Source organism: Schistocerca cancellata, chromosome 1 (assembly GCF_023864275.1).
Source record: "Schistocerca cancellata isolate TAMUIC-IGC-003103 chromosome 1, iqSchCanc2.1, whole genome shotgun sequence".
Classification (NCBI taxonomy): domain Eukaryota; kingdom Metazoa; phylum Arthropoda; class Insecta; order Orthoptera; family Acrididae; genus Schistocerca; species Schistocerca cancellata.
The window spans coordinates 775,567,194-775,587,821 of NC_064626.1; the positions used below are offsets into that span (position 1 = coordinate 775,567,194).

At 43.0% G+C, this 20,628-nt stretch overlaps 1 protein-coding gene across 1 annotated transcript in view; it reads left to right on the plus strand.

Moving 5' to 3' along the window:
• The window catches only part of LOC126187306 (BTB/POZ domain-containing protein Tiwaz), a 191,082-nt gene that overhangs the window by 18,433 nt on the left and 152,021 nt on the right, over nt 1-20,628 (plus strand). The window contains exon 2 of the mRNA XM_049928304.1: nt 7,430-7,639. Coding sequence (XP_049784261.1) covers nt 7,430-7,639 — 210 coding nt within the window. The remainder of the gene's footprint in view (nt 1-7,429; nt 7,640-20,628) is intronic.

Genomic DNA, 20,628 nt, shown 5'->3' on the forward strand with positions numbered 1-20,628 from the left:
GTGCCTGAAACCTGTTTGTCAGACGCACCGGGGAGGCTTTCTGATCAGCCTCTGGGGATGTCTTTCGCTGCCTGCCACGCCTTGGAACGACCTCCCAATCAACCACAGGCGAGGGCTCAGCCCCACTGCGGGCAGCAACCGGGGCAACCACAGCGGCAGACCGATCTGGGGACAAACGGGACGAGGTTGACATCCCCGTGATACCCAAGTCCGGCTCCCCACAGTGGTGCCCATTGGCAACAGCCTCAAGCTGCGCGACCGAAGTCAGCGCCGCTTGCAGCTGTGAGCGAAGGGATGCCAACTCAGCCCTCATCCGAACACAGTAATCACAGTCCCTGTCCATTCTAATCGATGTTGAACAACAGTTACTGAAACACGAGTCAGTGCCTAGATAACGCAAGAGAACACGCGAAGAATGTATTAACTAACCTGTACAAATGCCTAACGACTGCGCTACAATCTGCCTGAATTTACGATTACAGTAACTAAGACTCGAAATTACACCTCCTATACGAAACTCACACGCAATTTAAGTAAGAATCTACGAAGTAAACACTAAAGCGCGATGCTACAACTCTCAAATACTATAATACGCCCGAAATTTATGAATTAAACAATGCAAGTACTCAAAAACACGCAAAGAAATTGAGAATTAAACTATGTACCAAATAAGTAAGCTAGGGGTATACGACTTACTCCTACAGCGGCTTATCCAACGGCGGCAGGGAGCACACTGGCTTTGACCAACCGACACTGACCGTTCAAAACAAAAACAGAAGACAGACGACTACGCGAATTTACACTATTCAGGTACTAAAGCGCGATGCTACAACTCTCAAATACTGTAATACGCCCGAAATTTATGAATTAAACAATGCAAGTACCCAAAAACACGCAAATAAATTGAGAATTAAACTATGTAACAAATAAGGTAGCTAGGGGTATACGACTTGCTGCTGCAGCGGCTTATCCAACGGCGGCAGGGAGCGCTCAGCCTAGCTCCACACTTCCTCCACAGCCATGCCATCTGTCTGGAAGGGAGGAGGTGGAAGCGGGATAAACTGTGAACGCGCCATATTTACATGACAATGCAATAGCACTGGATACAACTTCGCTTCGCATTTCATATTTCTTGACAACGTAAGTCACAAACGACACAAATTGTCTGTAGTAATTAATTAGTTTGGGTGCACTGTAGACATAATTTTTATATGGTACAGTCTGTTCACAGATTTACGCACGTAATCATGACTTATTTTGTTTCATAATCAAATTAGGATCTTTCACACACTTTCACAACCACATTATGGAGACGTGGAAACTCTTCCCGAGGAAAACAATGTCGATGTCGTGGACAGACTGTAAAATGGGAATTACGTTACACATCACTCAGGGTTACAGATGTAAGATTGGCAGTCTCCTCAAAACGTTTAGAAAACTATCCTTGTAATTCTTTTAAGCTTACAAAGAATCCTTCGAACCTCTCGGTTTCCTCGACACCAGTGAGCGTAGGGAAATGGAATGTGTTTGACGGATTTTTTTTCCCTTCTGCAACGCGATTTTCTTATAAAATGCATCCCTATCAAAATAGAAATAAGTTATTTCTCACCTTGCAGTGTCTTGTGGGCAGTGTCCAGCCAAGTCCATTTAAAATGCAAGGCCTGCAATCGATTTTGGAAGTTCTAATTTTCGTTCCTGCACTACTTTTTTCCTTCATAAACTCAAAAATAGCGGGTTTTAAATAGGTAAATAGTTCCAGGCATACCTCTTGACTTAACCAACGTACTTTGGAGTAAGTCTCCATACTCTTCTTTCAGTTTCATCGACAACAGTTGCAACTGACAGTGGAGTAATGCGTATGAATTCAGAAATTACACTATTCGTATCAACAATTTCTTCATGTGCTCCAACCTGTAAATTTAGCAAAAACTGCTTCTTTATAAACAAAACAATGAATCCTGTCTGTCGATTGCTGGAATATTTTGCTTTTTTATCGTCAACTAAATCTTTAAATTCTTTCTATATGGTGTTGTAATGCTGCTCCGTAGCACATTTGAGGTACCCATTGATTATGCTACTGTGTAATAGATGTCGAAAATTTTCATCTTTCTCTTCTGTGACCCCACCCCCCCCCCCCATTAATTTTTAAAGGCAGGTGATGATAGATTATTTGACTGCCTCTTTATGTGCAGAGAGCTACTGAACCTGCGAACGTCCTTCACACATCGAACAACTAGCGAAGGGTAAACAGCGCTACCACCACGATACTTTGAACTAACGAAAGTTATGTAGACTGAGAAATGCCACACCGCAGTACTAAATGAAATGTCGCACTCTACCGTGCACTTCCGAGAAGGACCGAGTAAAGCCTCGGCCGCACGTGGCCCTTGCAACAGTCTCACGTGCGCTTTGGCACACCGTGGCCGGCCCTACTGTACAGCAATTAAAGGTGCTGAAAAAAAGCTGTGATGTTGAAAGTTACGGCGAATAAGCACAAAGACAAAGACAGAGAGAGAGAGGGAGAGAGAGAGAGAGAGAGAGAGAGAGATGACAATGTTTGCATCTATACGTGACTGTGTAGTCCGCAAGCCAGTGTGCAGCGCATAGCATACTAACAGTACCGGTTTTCTTACCTATTCCATTCGTGTAGTGAGAAAAAAATGACTTGCCTGTATGCTTTTGTACGCGTCCTAATCTCCGTTGTCTTGTTGTCATAATCACGATGCGAGATAAACGATGGTGGCAGCATAAGAACCCACAGTATTCCTGGAATACTGATGTCCTAAATTTATCCGACAAGGTTTCTCGGGAACTACTTCTCCTTCTTACCTAGGATTTCCTTTAAGTTCCCTGACCATACGTGTTACATTTTCATGTGGGTTGTACAAACCTACTAACTATTTTAGAAGCCTGTGTGAGAATTCATTTATGTTCTCACGCCTTAACGACTCCAAACACTGGAACAATACTCTAGAACTGATCTCACTGTCACCTTGTACGTGATTTACTTCACAGATGCATTATATTTTCCCACGACCTTCCCACCAAATTTAAATCTTCCGTTCGTCTTTCTTAATAATGATTGTCCCATTTTCTTATCGCTTCTTAGTATCACCCCATAATATGCGATGTGACGTGCTCAAGATGTTCATCACTAAACTTGTAATCAGATACTGACTGGTTCTTTCTCATTTATAATTTTAAATAGCTGTCATTCATTACGCCAAGTGGAATTTTTAGCCAAACCGTCCTGCATTTTCTCACGATAGTCCAGCGACAGTACTTCCTTGTACACAACAGCACCTTCAGCGAACAATCTTGCAATGTTGCTGATCCTGTCTGATAAATCCTTATTGAAAACTTTAGAGGTACTATTACAGTTAGTTTCTGTGAAACACTCGCAAGTAAATCTTGTGTGTTTTCCCGCTCGGTCTGCTTTAGCGCACTCGTTACAACCACCTACTGATGCGACGTCGTACCGCTGCGAGAGCGCTGGTCAATGGGCCTACAACCAGTCCGGCCCACGGAGACACAGCTTTCCGTCGCCCTCTCCGGCGACCGCCTCCGCTAATGGAACCACTTTTCCCGGCCGTCGCCGTGACGAGGCGAGTGCGCCATTACCTCGTAAGGAAGTGGCTCGCTTCGCACCCTAATAGCGCCACACGGCGGCCTGTCGCCGGCTTCCAGTGTAGCAATTTAATAATGTCTTTTACAGAAAGGGCTACCAACGGCGTAGCCGTACAATGTGATACGTAGATCGGCGAGGGATGTCTAGTAAACACGTTTGTGTCCTTGCCTTAAATTAAACGCTTGTTCCTGGTATTCCGACCACAATGTGCGTTTCTTGATACAAAAATTTACCAACAGCCGTTTGTGTTGTAGAAATTTATTTTATGAACTTCTTATATGCAACCAGTTTCGGCATTACATTGATGCCATCTTCAGGCCCCACACGCCACAGTCTGTGTCGCCTGGCCACCAAGAGCTGTTACACAGCGGTTTGATTCACGGATCGACTTATACGGCTCCTTCCGTGTATAGCGATTTTACGACTATGGCGTGTGGGGCCTGAAGATGGCATCAATGTAATGCCGAAACTGGTTGCATATAATAAGTTCATAAAATAAATCTCTACAACACATACGGCTGTTAGTAAATTATTGTATCAAGAAATACATGTCAGCCGTTGTCCCACAGTCCATAATGGATCAACGAAGACAATGTGCCTTTTCCTTCTAGACTACTGTCAAAAATGTTATTTGTTTTGGCATCAAACACCAAAGATGAAACTGGGCCAGCATTAAATACCACTGAGCAGAGTTTAGAATGCCCGCAGATAGGTGTCAAGGGCACGTTCCTGCTCTTACTACAACTTAGTGTCGTGGGGCAGAAATGATTCCCAGAAAGAGGAAGAGGGAGGCTGAAGTGAACCCTACTCCCCGCTACTTCTCACTAAGGAAATACACGTAAGGACCACAATTCACACCACAAACAGTTTGTACTCCGCGGAGTGTTCACAATTAATTCTCAGCAAGCCAACTGCTATCGACACTACGTGGTTTTGCGAGGTCCTGGATTCAAGTATCACCTCGAGCACGGCTGTAGGTTTAAAGTGTGACGTCTGTTATGTGACTGCACCGGCCGCGGTGGCCGAGCGGTTCTAGGCGCTTCAATCCGGAACCGCGTGACTGCTACGGTCGCAGGTTCGAATCCTGCCTCGGGCATGGATGTGTGTGATGTCCTTAGGTTAGTTAGGTTTAAGTAGTTCTAACTTTTAGGGGACTGATGACCTTAGATGTTAAGTCCCATAGTGCTCAGAGCCATTTTTTGAATGTGACTGCAAGATATGGAAAATGGTATAAAAGTGATTACACACTTGTGCAAGGAAACGTAATACATTGAAGCGACGAAGAAACTGGTGTAAGAATGTGTATTAAAATACAGAGATATGTAAACAGACAGAATATGGAGCTAAGGTCGGCAACACCAACGTAAAACAACAAGTGTCTGGCACAGTTGTTAGATCATTTATTGCTGCTACAATGTCGGGTTATCAAGATTTGAGTGAGTTTGAACGTGATACTATAGTCGGCGCACTAGTGATGGGACACAGCATCTCCGAGGTAGCGATGAAGTGGGGATTTTCCCGTACGACCACTTCACGAGTATGTCGTGAATATCAGGAATCCGGTAAAACATCAGATCTCCTACACTGCTGCGGCCAGAAAAAGGTGCTGCAAGAACGAGACCAACGACGACTGAAGAGAATCGTTCAACGTGACAGAAGCGCAACCCTTCCGCAAATTGCTGCAGATTTCATTGCTGGGCCATCAACAAGTGACAGCGTGCGAAACATTCAACGAAACATAATCAATATCGTGTTCCCGTGATGACTGCACGACACAAAGCTTTAGGCCTCGCCTGAGCCCGTCCACACCGACATTCGACTGTCGATGACTGGAAATCTCATAAATCCATGCACCATGCAGATCAGCAGAAGACTGCTCACGTTGGTGGAGGCCCTGTAGCAGTGTGGGGCGTGTGCAGTTGGAGTGACATGGGCCCCTGACACGTGTACGTACAACTCTCACAGGTGACAAATGCATAAACGTCCCGCCTGATCACCTACATCCATTCATATTCATTGTGCATTCCAGCAGGACAATGCGACATCCCACACTTCCAGAAGTGCTACAGAGTAGCTCCAGGAACACTCTTCTGAGTTTAAACACTTCCCCTGTTCCTCTGGCCATCAAATTTCCCAGACATGAACATTATTGAGCATTTCTGCCTTGCAACGTGCTATTCAGAAGAGATCTCCACTCCTCGTACTCTTACCGATTTATGGACGGCGCAATAGGATTCCTGGTTTCAGTTCCCTCTAGCAATACTTCAGACATTAGTCGAGTCATGCCAGTTCGTGTTGCGCACTTCTGCATGCTCTCGGGTGCCCTACACGATGTTAGGCTGGTGTATCAGTTTCACTGGCTCTCATTGTATTAATGTAACATGAAAAATATAAAGAAAACTTCTTTTAGTTGCTGTTCGGAGCCACGTAAAACGTTGTAAATGACGTCATTGTCACTTTTTGACTGTAAAGTTATTAATTGCACAACCAACTATAGCACTTCCGGCCGTGTGGCCATTGTCAAGTGGAAATAGTGCAAAATGCAAAATAACAGAGATTATCCCTGGAGTGACATCATGTCATGCAATGGCAGTAGTACTCGTATAATATAAGAAAATGCTGTAAACGTACGACTCTTTTTAAAATTCAGATTGCATGCAAATATTTACCTGGCCTGAAGAAAATGTCGTCCCATTAAATGATACAGTAACGCTAACTTCAATTTCTTAAAGGAATAGAACAAGAGAAGGATAGGAGGAGCTTACTGTGTACAACGTAATCGTAATGGGCACCAACGAATACTTGACTTAATTGTAAAAACGTACTAAGGTGTGATAAGCTCTTGCTGGCATCATTAACGCGTAAGTAACCAACCTTACAGCCAAATTATGTGCAGTGAACATGCTTCACTCACTCCGCTAACCTAGCTTTTGTATTTAAAGCCACACAGCAGTAACGTCGTACATAAAGTGATTACCCGGCAGCTTTCTCTGCATCACCAGCTGCTGACTTACCTTCTGGCATGAAAAACATGCAAAGAAACAGTCGAAGGGTACTGCTGAGTGCAGTTTGGTTGAAATGGCTCTGAGCACTATGGGACTTAAGATCTGAGGTCATCAGTCCCCTAGAACTTAGAACTACTTAAATCTAACCAACCTAAGGACATCACACACATCCATGCCCGAGGCAGGATTCGAATCTCCGACCGTAGTGGTCGCGCGGTTCCAGACTGAAGCGCCTAGAACCGCTCGGCCACAACGGCCGGCTGAGTGCAGTTTCAAGAAACGTTTATACTGATTGTAATACTGGCTCAGGAAAATTTGCTTCTGTGCTGAAGGCAGAAAATGTGCAGTATTACGTGAAATAGTAAGATGCCGCTTACAAAGTGCGTTCTCTTAAAGCTGTGACAAGGGATGAGGAATAAACCTCAGAATCATTGATCAAGAAAATGTAATTGCATATAGGTCACAATGACGCCCACAACATTTGTGTGTGGAACACGTGGTACAATAAATCACCACAAATTAATGATTAGAACAAAAATAATTCTATAGGCATTAGAAAGTTCTAAAACAGGCTGACTAAACTCTTTGGAGGGACACCGGGTATATGCGTGCGTTGTGCCACACAGCTGAAACTGTAATAGTAGGTTGTACAAATAAATAATTTTACAGTCAAAAGGCGACCATGAAGTCATAAAACCTTTAAAAAAAGCCTTATTTCTCAGAATGATTGGAGTAATGACACAGTATGTAGTGTGATGTGTGTATTGGACCTGACTGTGCCGTGCTGTTTCCGCAGACTGCTGTCGCCGAGCAGTTCGCCCGCGACGTCGCCGACCATGTCGAACTCGTCGTCGCCGACGCCGCAGCAGCCGCCGCCGCCGCTGCAGCCCTACAACCACAAGATCACGGGCATCCCGTGCGTGGCCGCCGCCTCCCGCTACACGGCGCCCGTGCACATCGACGTGGGCGGCACCATCTACACCTCCTCCCTCGAGACGCTCACCAAGTGAGTACAGTACGGCACCTTCTACAGCAGGAATGGGGCGCCCGTAAGTAGGCGGGTGCTGGCAAGACGCCCAGGGACAAAGGGCACTGTGTACCATGTAACGCGCGCGGAACCTTAAGCGTTAGTCTGACGGTACCTTTCGCTGCAGAGTTCTTTGCAGGAAGCAAGCAAACTCAAGTACTACATTAAAAGGCAACAATGGTATTTTTTGAAGCACATATACACTGATCTGCTAGAAATTATGACCGCCTACCTAAAGCCGGTATGCCCACCTTTGGCACGGATAGCAGCGGCGACACGTCGTGGCATGGAAGCAATGAGGCTTTGGTAGGTGGCTGGAGGGAGTTGGCATCACATATGCGCGCACAAGTCACCTAATTCCCGTACATTCCGGGGAAAGGAGTGATAAGCTCTGACAGAACAACTGAACTCGCCACTGTGTTCCTCGAACCACTCCGTCTGTCTCTCGGCATTGTGACTTGGAGCATTATCTTGTTGAAAAACGCCACTGCCGTCGGGAAACATGATCGTCGTGATGGGGCGTACGTGGTCTGCAATCAGTGTAGGGTACTTCTTGGCCGTCATGATGCCTTGCACGAGCTCCACTGAATCCATGGATATCAACATGCATGTACAGATGTCGAGGAGCTGTTCCCCGCGAAGACGACGGATTCGCGCTCTACCAATGGCATGATGAGGTAGGTATCGGTATTCATCAGACCAATGTCCAATGCCGATGGTCACTTGCTCATTTCATACGTAGTTGCCGATGCCGTCTTGTTGCCACTGGCAATGCATGGGTCATTGTCCAGCATTGAAGTCTGATGTTAGCTCCGCGACAGTTCGCCTCCTGTCCTGATTTATCAGTCTGCACAGAGTACCACGTCCGACATCTGTAATGAGGGCTGGTAGCTCAACCCTACGATGTCTGCCGGCCGGTGTGGCCGAGTGGTTCTAGGCGCTTCATCTGGAACCGCGCGACCGCTACGGTCGCAGGTTCGAATCCTGCCTCGGGCATGGTTGTGTATGATGTCCTTAGGTTAGTTGGTTTAAGTAGTTCTAAGTTCTAGGGGACTGATAACCTCAAATGTTAAGTCCCATAGTGCTCAGAGCCATTTGAACCTACGATGTCTGGTCGTTGTTTCACCTCGGTTTAGACACGTTTTGAAGACACTCACCACAGCACTCCTCGAACAATCGACAAGTCGTACTGTTTCCAAAATGCTCATGCCGGACATCCGGGCCATCACAATCGGTCAAACTCAGGTCGATTGCGCGCTTTCCCCATTCTACACACGAACAGCACGCTCTCTGACACTACATGTGTCTTGCTACGGCCTGGACGGGTGAATAACGGCAATAGATCGGCGGTCATAAAATTCTGGCTAATCAAAGTATTTTTCTACGGAGAGGCAGAGCATAAACAGTGATCCACTGTGCCGTTTACTCCAGCTTACGAGGGTAGGCACGTCCGCAGCTCGTGGTCGTGCGGTAGCGTTCTCGCTTCCCACGCCCGGGTTCCCGGGTTCGATTCCCGGCGGGGTCAGGGATATTTCTCTGCCTCGTGATGACTGGGTGTTGTGTGATGTCCTTAGGTTAGTTAGGTTTAAGTAGTTCTAAGTTCTAGGGGACTGATGACCATAGCTGTTAAGTCCCATAGTGCTCAGAGCCATTTGAACCATTTTTTTGAGGGTAGGCAGCGGCTGGATGCTGTAGTGTGGGATGGAGACACTAGGAACCCTGGCGGCGCAGAAAAGTACTCTTTACCTTTGTCTGCGCAGAGCATATTACGCACTCACTTTTTATTTCTACATCACTATAACGGCTGGCTGGGAGAGCGAGGACTATTTTTCAGGGACCACTACAATTACTTCTCTCTCCATGCACATTAATATAACAAAGGAACATTAATAGAACAAGTCATCGTTGTGGAAACACACTATAGCCGACATATTCGACATGAGAGAATGACCTGTTTCGATCTCCCTGGAGCATCTCCATTTCTGTGTAGTACCCTGATGCTGCCTTCCGCTACAGACACGACGGGCTGCTGACGCAGCTGTAGAGAATGAAGATGATGCAAGAAGATCGAAAGAAATCATACCACAAAAAAGTGCATCTGGGGCTGAAGAATAAATGATATATTAAAGTTGTTTTAAAGTTTCAAAAACTTCATCATGAAGTTCAAATTAAACCTTATTTCATTACGAACATCAATTGAGTCAAAATATTTGGAACCAGCCACTATTATCTTACAGTGTCACGACCGTCTCGAAATATTGTATCTCTGTCACCATCTGTTGGGTGTTTCACTTATTCTCACTATGTCATAAACGTTATTGTCTGTTATTTTGTGAGAAAATTGAAGAAACGTCCTTCGATTACAAGTTAAAAACTTCACAATAACTGGGTTTACAAAGATACTGTACAGATACATCAAGTCTATAATACTAATTTGTATAAAGTGAGGCGAACAGCTTTCGTAAGACGGTCAAAAACCAACCGTTTACTGCTGAAAACTAGAGACAGAAAATAAACGTGAAAACTAAAATCTAATTCCCCATACGATAGAACTTGTAACACTATGAAACGCGTAGTTTAATTAAAAAATAAAGAATGAATGGGTACAATACAGCAGATTTTTTGTGGTGTTTCGAGCAGACGAAACGTATGTACCGTATTGTTTGTTCGGCTGTTGGTAGCTGCCTTGATATTCCCACTACAGAACGTGAAAGTAACTGTCGAACACTGAAGACAGTAATGACGCCTTCAGTTAGTCTCTCTAAGCGCAATGAGGCGCTCGTGCGTCTTTTACTGTACAAGAGGAGAGATAATTTATTAACCACTGTTGATTTGGATATAATAATCTACATTTGATCCTCTGAGATGGTCGTCTGACGGAAATGTTCTCATGGAGGCAGCCACGTTTAGTGGACTTCTCCAAATAGAAGTAGCTAGCAGAAGTAGTGCACACTCCGCAGCAAAGTGTAAGATGTAGCCGGCTGAGGTGGCCGAGCGGTTCTAGGCCGTACAGTCTGTAACTGCGCGACCGCTACGGTCGTGGGTTCGAATCCTGCCTCGGGCATGGATGTGTGTGATGCCCTTAGGTTAGTTAGGTTTAAGTAGTTCTACGTTCTAGAGGACTGATGACCTCAGAAGTTAAGTCCCATAGTGCTCAGAGCCATTTGAACCATTCTTTTTGTAAGATTTATTTTGGAACAAATCACCAGGACTGTGTATACACTATTTCTTCGCGAGCTGCTCTCTTCCAGGTGTGCTTCTCCAGCAATGTACGTGTAAACAGGAGAGCGTCTGTCAGCATTGGCAACTAGAGTATAGGTGCTCGGACAAATGAAGGCGTCGGGGCGGTAAGAGCACTGTCCACCAAAGCAAAGTTCCCATTTCCAGTCCAGGTCCAGTGCACTCCATATTCTGTCCGAAAGTCTGAAAACAGCGCACACTCTGCCGAAAAGTGAAAGATTTATTCTGAAGGTAGGAGCAGGTTAAGGAACAGTAACGCCGCTTTAATCAGACAAAAGATCTTTCATGCAAAAACTTCAGAAGTATAAACCTGAAATTTCGTTTAGATTCAGCTGAGATCACAGACACTGTCACGCAGGTGACAACAACGTCGTTAAATATGAGTTACACTGAAACTTAGATTTAGGCTGCATTCTATCCTTCTTGTCCTGCTAAGATGCAGTAATGTGTAAACCTCGACAACTGCGAATATCACAAATAATGAACAATAAAAAGTGTTTTTGGCGTAAGAGATTGTCAAGTGAAGAAACTAATTACGAAGTAAAATGATTTTCAAACATGTCTCGCCAGAAATTCTCTCGGGAAAATGATGGCAAAATGATCTGCACAGTTGTTAATTACAACCGGTTCTATTGCCGTCATTTTATTATATCTGACCAGAGTTAATTCGCATCCGTCCCTCGAGGCAAAGCGTAAGCCAAACACATGTCCATTAATCCAGAGCATAACACAGCGAACTAGCTTATCGTTTTAGCATTGCTGGTTAAAATCAAGTTTAATCAAGAGGATACCTGCGTTGCAATTGGAAGCTACTGTTTACAGAAAGGTCAGTTGACTTTGTCTCCTATCTTTCTACACGTCTGGACTCCTCACATACCAGTCACATGTTTTCTGAACTGACAGGTCGCATGAGTTTCCCTGCGTACATGGAGAAAACACTTTTTTTCTTTTCATTTGAACGACGATGTCAGATTGTGTTTGAATATGAAAACTGAAAGAAGTTATCATGGCCAAAAAAGTGAGTAGGAGAAAAGACGCCGTAAAAAGCAGGTTGTAGTAAATATAACACGGTGTTAAATTTCCTCCCAATTTTTCCCAGTTTTTCGCAGTTGACTAGTGTGAACGGATTATGATGAGCTTAATTCGCTTCTTCGCTTGAAATTAATGTTACCTGACTGAAGAGCAACAGTTAATCTAGATATCTGAGAAACGATACCGCAGATTTCGTGTTCTGTGAGGAGATACGTGTGGAATATACCAATTGCAAGTAACACGACGCACAGCAGAAATTTAAACTAGTGCCAACGTTTTTACAATAAAAAGTGTTTCATCTGTTTTGATGTCATCCTTTATCACTCCTGTCGTGTCTAATTCTCTTCATAAGTGCATACATAGTTATAACACCTTTTCATTATGTTATAATCTTTGCCTGATCCTATAACTTTTCCTTTCTTTTTGCTCCTTATTGTGGAATGTCAACTGATCGTGGATGACTTGTGCATTCCTGTAACTAATGGCTTTGTTCTGATAAGAATGTTTCTTGCCTCACGTAATTCCTATTCCATATTCGAAGCACCACACAGTTCCACTATAAAAATCGTACAATGTCAGCAATAAACTTAGTACAAGGCAAAACGTTAAAAACGAAGGCGAATATTGCTAATTATTTTAACTGAAAACAATATTCTGAAGGTACTCAGATAATTCAGTCCAACGTCTTAACACTTCGTGTCATTGCACCTCATAAAGACTAACAAGTAAGTAAGTCAACGTATTTCCCTTAACATCGCAATACCAATTGAGGGTGCGGGGTATTTTATGCCTACCTTTTGAATATATCGTAATCTCGTCAGTTGCTTTATATTTTAAATGTCTGAAAAAATATATATTTTTTAAATGGCTTCTTAACCACATTCTATAATCTTTTTAAATTTTTCAGTAAAACCTAACCCAAAATTTAAGTCTCGTTAACGAATATGACTTTTCACAAGAAATGATATATTTATTTTTCCAGGTTCAGGACGGTACTTACAAATCAGTACATCTGTAGAAAGTATGTTGCGAATAAAAGTCTACGACAGTTAACGAAATTTGTATATTTAAATTTTTTTGTGGTGGTCATAAAGTACCCCTACCATCGGTGTACACAATATGGAAAATGCATTGGTATTGCTAATATTGTGTGAAAAGATATTTTCAGTTTCTGAACCCTACTTACATATCAGCCCCTATTTGAACAGTATGTTGTAAATAAAAGTTAACAAATCTAACTTTTTTTCTGTCGTGGCCGCGTAAAGTACCCCCCCCCCCCCCCCCCGGCCGAGGTTAAGGAGAAAATGCGTTGGTATTGCAAGCATTAATCTCATTCAGAAACTCAATATGGCACAGTATTTTAGGGAAAAAATGCTTTGACGGGGAATGTTTTCACTGGATAAAACGGTAAATATTTACATTCGCATTATGGTAAATTTGTTTGGCCGTGTCATGTTCCTCAACAATTTCTTCTTACACAATGACGTTTCGACCTCTCTGCTGGAATCTTCTTCAGCATCTTCATGTAAACGGAATAATTCCAAGTTATTACTTTGTATTGCACAAGGCTCATGATACACAAAATTAACTAAAGCAAATAAAAAGGAAGTTAACATGGATTCAAAACCCAGAGATACATAACCTTTTCTAATTAATTTTTCTAAACGTGTTTGTTCTCAGCCATAACGTGTTCCCGGTGTCTCTGTTCCACGAGAGCGGGCAGACATTCACTGATTGTGTAAGATTTCAAATATTAGATTGACGGCCTGTGTCAAGCGAGCAACAAATTTTGTGGACTAATGAATACCTGAATAGTTAGCTACTTTCTTCAGACAAGTTTTGCTTGAGAGTGGCTGTATGTTCTTCAGAGAGGGCTAAGAGTCATACAGTCCTCATTTGTCTCACTCTTTTTTTTTTTTTCACTCCAAGAGTGAGTCTGTTCTGCGACTGCAGCGCCTCTCCCGGGAAGATTATTTCCTAAACTCATCTCGATCTTATTTCCTACAGTGTTCTGCGATTCAGAAGTTCCTCGCAGAGCTCAGAGTAGAATTAATATTTAAGAAAATTCTCGCATTATATGAAGATTTAGTTGGGAAGGAGCGATTTTAGTGTTATTTTCATCTGTAAGTAATTCACTGCTGAAAAATATGATTATTTTTTGTTGTGTTCCTTCACTAATATGTGTTGCTCTAAAGATGAAAGAAGAAAATTGTACGAATCGGGTTTTTTTGTACGATGGATGGTACGTTTCACGAACGCACAATATAGAATTCAATAATTGTCACTCTGTTTGTATGTGTGTGTGTGTGTGTGTGTGTGTGTGTGTGTGTGTGTGTGTGTGTTGTGTGTGTTTATCATCCCTCGTCTTAAATACACCAGAATAACATGTGAGATTTCTCTTCCACCTGGACACATAAAATTGTGGTTTAAGTAGCATTTTGTTTTTAATGGGAACTAAAATGAAAGTTTTCGTTGACATTCCACGTCACAAAAACAAATTTAAAATATTTTTACAAACACCAGACATGGTCTAGGGGCTGTATATGGGGCTTAGTAAAAAAAAGTTTCGGTGAGAAACTCATGTCCGGAAATGTACCGATTGAATATAAAATAATTTTGAAGATTGGGTCGCTTTCAAATCTACCGCATCACAGTACATACACAGCTGGTACAATGAGTTACGACATTTATCCTCTACAAATGCCCATACCAGGGGCAATGTTTCGAGTGCTCGTCGGGGAGTTCTCTTCTACGTGACGGAGGACGCCTTGTTCAAACTCGAGTGCACGCTGCGTCCCTGGAGCCCTCGACACAACCCTCTTAGTTGCGAACGTACTTGGCACAGTTGTTGCAGTGGGATGAAAATGGTATGTATTGGACTGAGACGGTCCGGTAAACATTGTGCAACTCAATCATTACGTACGGTACCGTGAATGCTCAACATCACACAGAGCATTGATAGTCGCGAACTGATTATCTTTAGATAAGTGTCCGAGAGTCGTAAATGTGTATCTGAGGCGATATTGGCCATTCATGAGCAATGTCCATGAGGCAGATGTTTGACAACTGCTTACGTTTCCTTTTAAACGTTGGTGACGCTACGTTCTCAATGTTGGTTTCTTTCCTATCGGGATGCATGCGTATATGAAACCGCAATAGGTACTGAACAGGAACGCTGGCGGGCTCCTACCTGCGTGTCTCATAAACAATAGAGATATCTTAGACAGCACACAAGAACTTTATGTGCCTTTCTAATGCACGCATTGAAGCAAGCCCTCCTCTTTGGAACAGTTAATGTAAGTTTAAATTACTACATGAAAAAACATTCCCGACAGTTAGTTCCTTATCTCAAAGTCGTCAGTTGAGCGCCCTTCACAGTCTGTATAAATTTGAGTCATCAGGCCCATTTCCTCTTATATTTCGGCACATAGTTATGTTAGATGTTATGACATATTTATGGAGTCGATCCAAACAAACACTGTGCAACATTTGTCCCAAAAACGCCCAGAGTCAACAGAAATCTTAGGTTTGTTTTTGTAATAAAAACTAAATGTTTCTCTTTTTTTAAGTAGAATTTTAAGCGCCTATTCGAATCGAATTAGTCTAGCGCGATATTTAGCTTAATGATGCCCCTCTAGCATTAACATATGTGTAAACATATGTCCTCACGTCTTCTTTGCGTGGCTCGCTCTGTCTGCTGTGGAAGTCAATGACTGCATCTCCTACGGCCACACAGCAGCAGCTGATGGGAGATCTGTTTATTCTTCGCCTTTTGCTGACGCCTTTGACAGATATCGCTAAACCGGAAATAGCACTAGAGTAATTCCAACTTGCTCTGTCGAACGCGAACATAAAATTCCACTTTGAAAAACATTTTATTTCTAGCGAGAAACCAACTGACGTTTTCTGTTGACACTAGGCTGCGCTTGAAACACGATAAGCTGCATTTATTTGGGTTGACTGCAGTTGCAAGCAAAATGCAAACATCTGCTGAATCACCAGATAACACGCGCCTGACGACCCGGATGTAGGGACGGTGGTTATCACAGCAACAACCATTTTTCGGTTATATCCGAATGGTAGAACTGCTCAAAATGACCGGTTTCTGAAATAACCAATTTTCGTTTTTATTTCCATTATTCCCTGTAACAAAAGAAGACATCTAAAAAAAAATTGGAAAATTTTAACTCCCTCTGTTTCAAGACACAGAATAAAAATATTAAGTTAAAAAGCCATAAAAAAGAAAAGTTAGTGTGTCTACCGTTCGTTGCTTTTCTCGAAAAGTGGCAAGTGGTTGAATGCTAAAAAAAACACCATTATTCTCCTATTGATTCTAATTTTTTGAAACTATGCTCAAAAATCATGGCGTAATCACTATTTGGGAATTACGAATTGTCAGTGCTAAAGGGTGAAAACTCAGGTTGAAGAACTCTATTTTTCATATTAATTGGTCCATTTTCGAGGGTTACAAACACATAAATTCATATTATGTACCACAGGCAGCAGAGAAACTACATTACCAACCATGTCGGAGCGTCTTTCACATCGAATGTGTACGCATTGCATCTAATAGGTAACGTCACGTGCTAACAGATACATTATTGTCTCAGCAATGCTGTACCTAATCTCATACCGTGTTGTTCGTTTCTGTTGTCATTGTTATTAAAATATAGGTAGCACTGATCACTCTTCCTGAATTCTGTAATAACGTAATATTTCAAAGCAAGGGAAATTTTACGAATAAAAATCACTCATTAAAAAAAAAAAAAAACCAAAACCTTCAGCAGTGCTGCCTTGGCTAGCTCGTATTTCGGTTTTTTATCCTGTTATTAGTAAAAAATAAAAGGGACCAAAAAAAAAAAGAGACCAAACATACACCGACAAATGTCGGTTATCAGGAACGAAAATACTGGTATCGGTTTTAAACGGTCTGTTTTTCCCATTCATACTCAGAGGAGAGACACTCGGTGTATTCACACTGACAGTGCGATCACTGGAGTCGTGACGTCTGTTGCGCCGGAGAGACGGTGCAGCTGAGTTGTGCAGCGGAGCGAGACGCGAGGCCCTGCTGGAGGCCGCTGGAGGCGGCTGGAGCGGCGTGGCGCCGGGGGCGACCCGCCCCCCGCCCCCCACCCCCGCCCCCGCCGCCGTAATGAGAGGCCGGAATGCGGCGGCCGCCGGCAGTTCCCAGGAAACTGTGTGGGAACGCCGACCCTGTCCGGGAGTGCCACAAGGCTCTAATCTCGGCCCACACTTATTCTGGTCCGGGTACATAGCCTGCAGAAACGTCACGAATCTGGCATTCCGGCAGGTACGTTTTGCATACATAAAGTGGAAGTTGCGCTATACCTGCATCGACCAGCAGACCTTCGTTCAGTACCGAACAAGCGGACTTCTCTTTCAAAATGTGTACGGATGATACAGTTTCTCGTACGAGAAGCTATGCACACAAAGGGAAACGAAGAAATACACTTCCTTAAACGAATTTTGAGGAAAAAGTATTCTAGCTGATGGAGCGCTTTCCACTGTAAAATGTTCTAGCGACGCAGCTGTGATTTCAGCTGACAGTCATCAACGTTATGAAATAACCGTTGACACACCAAGCACAATTTCACTAAAATAATATAGGTTACTTACCATCTTTTGTGACTGTAATAAAAGTCTTATTTCGACCGTACTCGTTCCGCTTTATTTCAGAGCATTTTCATATACATCCAGTGTCAGTGAAGTGCAATCTTCTAAAATCTATGTATGGAAGAACATTAGGAATGAAGTGGGAAGCACGGAATTGTGAGTAATAATTGTAATTTAGTACTGTTCAGTAGTAGTAACATAAAACATGAGAACTCTTTGCGATCTTGTCAAACAGATTTGTAAGAATACCAAATTGTTGGAGCGACCACTGAAGATGGTTCGAAATAAAGCAAAACGCATGTTGTCTAAATTACAGCTTTGTTACAGTCGCAAAAGACAGTATATAACCTATTTTACTTATACAGCTATGAGTGCGGAAATAAAGGAGGCCTGAAAACAAGAAAGACAACGTGTACAACTTCACTGAAATTGGCGGTAGCATCGAAAGACGACCTCTTTCTGCATAATCAGTAAGTAGATCCTAATTAACTGTTTAAGACACACATGTATGTGCATTGCCGTTAGTTCGAACTCATTCTAGGATTTTCACGTGGGGTCGTTATTCTTCCCTCGCCCTGATATTTGAAGTGTGTATCTATGCCGTGCAGACTTTAAGCAATTCGGTACTGTTTGTTGTGCTAGGAGTATGGCTTGAAATAAAGTGTGCAACCGTAGACTCCTAGATTACTACTGCAGCATTACAAGAAGGGAATCGCCAAGATTAAAAGTCCCCATCCGATACTGGATGTCTGTTAATAGAGACATGTGTGGAGATGGTTGGTATTTAATACTGAATACTGCGTTATAACGTGTAGACCAGGAATGGGTACTATCACCCCTCCTCTTGACCATTCATAATCTGGGATGGAACTTTACCAGAGTTTGAACGTGTTACTTCTGGATCAAATGCCACCTAGCTCATATACAAGGTGTAACAGGTATAAGTGCAGATACATTACATGACTAATGAGGAGGTATTGAATAGAATTGGGGAGGACAGAAATTTGTGGCACAACTTGACTAGAAGAAGGGATCGGTTGGTAGGACATGTTCTGAGGCATCAAGGGATCACCAGTTTAGTATTGGAGGGCAGCGTGGAGGCTAAAAATCGTAGAGGGAGACCAAGACATGAATGCACTAAGCAGATTCAGAAGGATGTAGGTTGCAGTAGGTACTGGGAGATGAAGAAGCTTGCACAGGATAGAGTAGCATGGAGAGCTGCATCAAACCAGTCTCAGGAGTGAAGACCACAACAACAACCACCACCTTAAAATATACAAGCACCAGTGTGTTGGTTGTTTTTCTCTGTGTCAGTCCTCCCATAAACATGCCAAAAACTTTAGAAACTGATATTTTCTGCACAATCATACTGCAGCATTAAGTGGACTACGCCTGTCGGAACAGACTAACCGCTTTGCATTCATACATCCACACTTCAACACCTGACCTGTTGCCCAGGGGAAAGCAATCGTTAAAGGCTTGCCCTTGTCACATATACTTGGAGGTACTAATGAACCTAAAAACATATGACTGTTTACGGCCATAATTAATAGTCTACGTATGATGTAAATACTGAGGTAATGTTGTTCAGCACACCACCCTTGTTCTCCAGAAGAAATATCTGCTCTTATACCTTTTACATCTTGTTTATGTAGTAATTAGAATTTAACACTTGTAAAAATATCCTTTCTCATCTTTTGTTTGACACGGTACTGATATTAATAAAAACAATATCCTAGATGGTTCGTGAAGGAACTTGGAAAAAGCTGCTAGATATATAAATTCTTCCAGACCATATGTGGCATAACAGCAAGAGATCTTGGTGCCTCTCGCGTCCATCTAGAAAAGATAACCTGAAGATGCCTAAATAAGGTGAAACGCGTCGTTGAAAAATTAAAAAAAAACTAAAATTGCAACCAAGACTGTTTTTAACCAATACTGCTAGATATAGCTCCATATTACTCAGTCAAAGCCGGCAGATGTAACCGAGCGGTTCTAGGCGCTACAGTTCGGAACCGCGCTGCTGCTACGGTCGCAGGTTCGAATCATGCCTCGGGCATGGATGTGTGTGATGTCCTTAGGTTAGTTAGGTTTAAGTAGTTCTAAGCCTAGGGGACTGATGACCTCAGATGTTAAGTCCCATAGTGCTTAGAGCCATTTGAACTCAGACAAATGCGCTGCAATAAATGGAACTGAAAATTACAGAAAATTAAATGAAGTCAAATTCAGCTTTGAAAAGGAAAGTTTCTTGTGTTCTCTTCGGCAATATCATGTTCAAGATAACAACCCCGAGTTCACAACACTACATTGGAGCCATGTCATCCAGCTTCAGGGTACAGCAACCACTAACCGAAACTTGTGACCATAAGCAGAAGCGACATTGCTCTTTCCATTCACAATGCCTCTCGTTTTCCGTACGGAGAGTAATAGCAGGCGGAGTGCAGTTTACGGACAAATAATTCAATCGCTAATGGGAGATTTCGCAAAAACCGGTTGGCACACTGCGCAGCTGACTGGCCATAAAGTACGTGTCTAATTATGTCTGGTAACGCTATATCGGACCATTTAGTAAATTAATAAAAGCCTTGGTCGCAGAGATAATCGGAACCGGTCCGCACGGGCGAGGCTCGAGTTACAGCACAGTCGGCTGTCGCTGCTGCTAGCTGGGCGCAGATTCACATACAGACCGGCTGGTTCTGCTGGTGGCTGGGCCGCGCACCCTCATCTTACTCACACTCTCACTCAGAACTCTTTGGACATTTGTCAGCTTCGGCATATAGCGGCCGAATTCATTCTCGCTCCTTGTTGATAGATATTAGTGAAGGTTGTTGTAACCGACGTTAGAAGCTGAAGCACTATTATCTCAGCTACAAAACTGCAAAATTAACAGGAGCAGATGTCTGCTAAATCTTGAATTCTGTAATAGAAGTGATATGTCGAAATACGTATGTCATTAGAATGTGGGAACAGCACACACACAGATAACAGTTCAGTAGAAGTGTCCTATAGCGGTAATATTCCATACCTAAAACATTTTGAATGCTAGGACCTAGATTATGTAT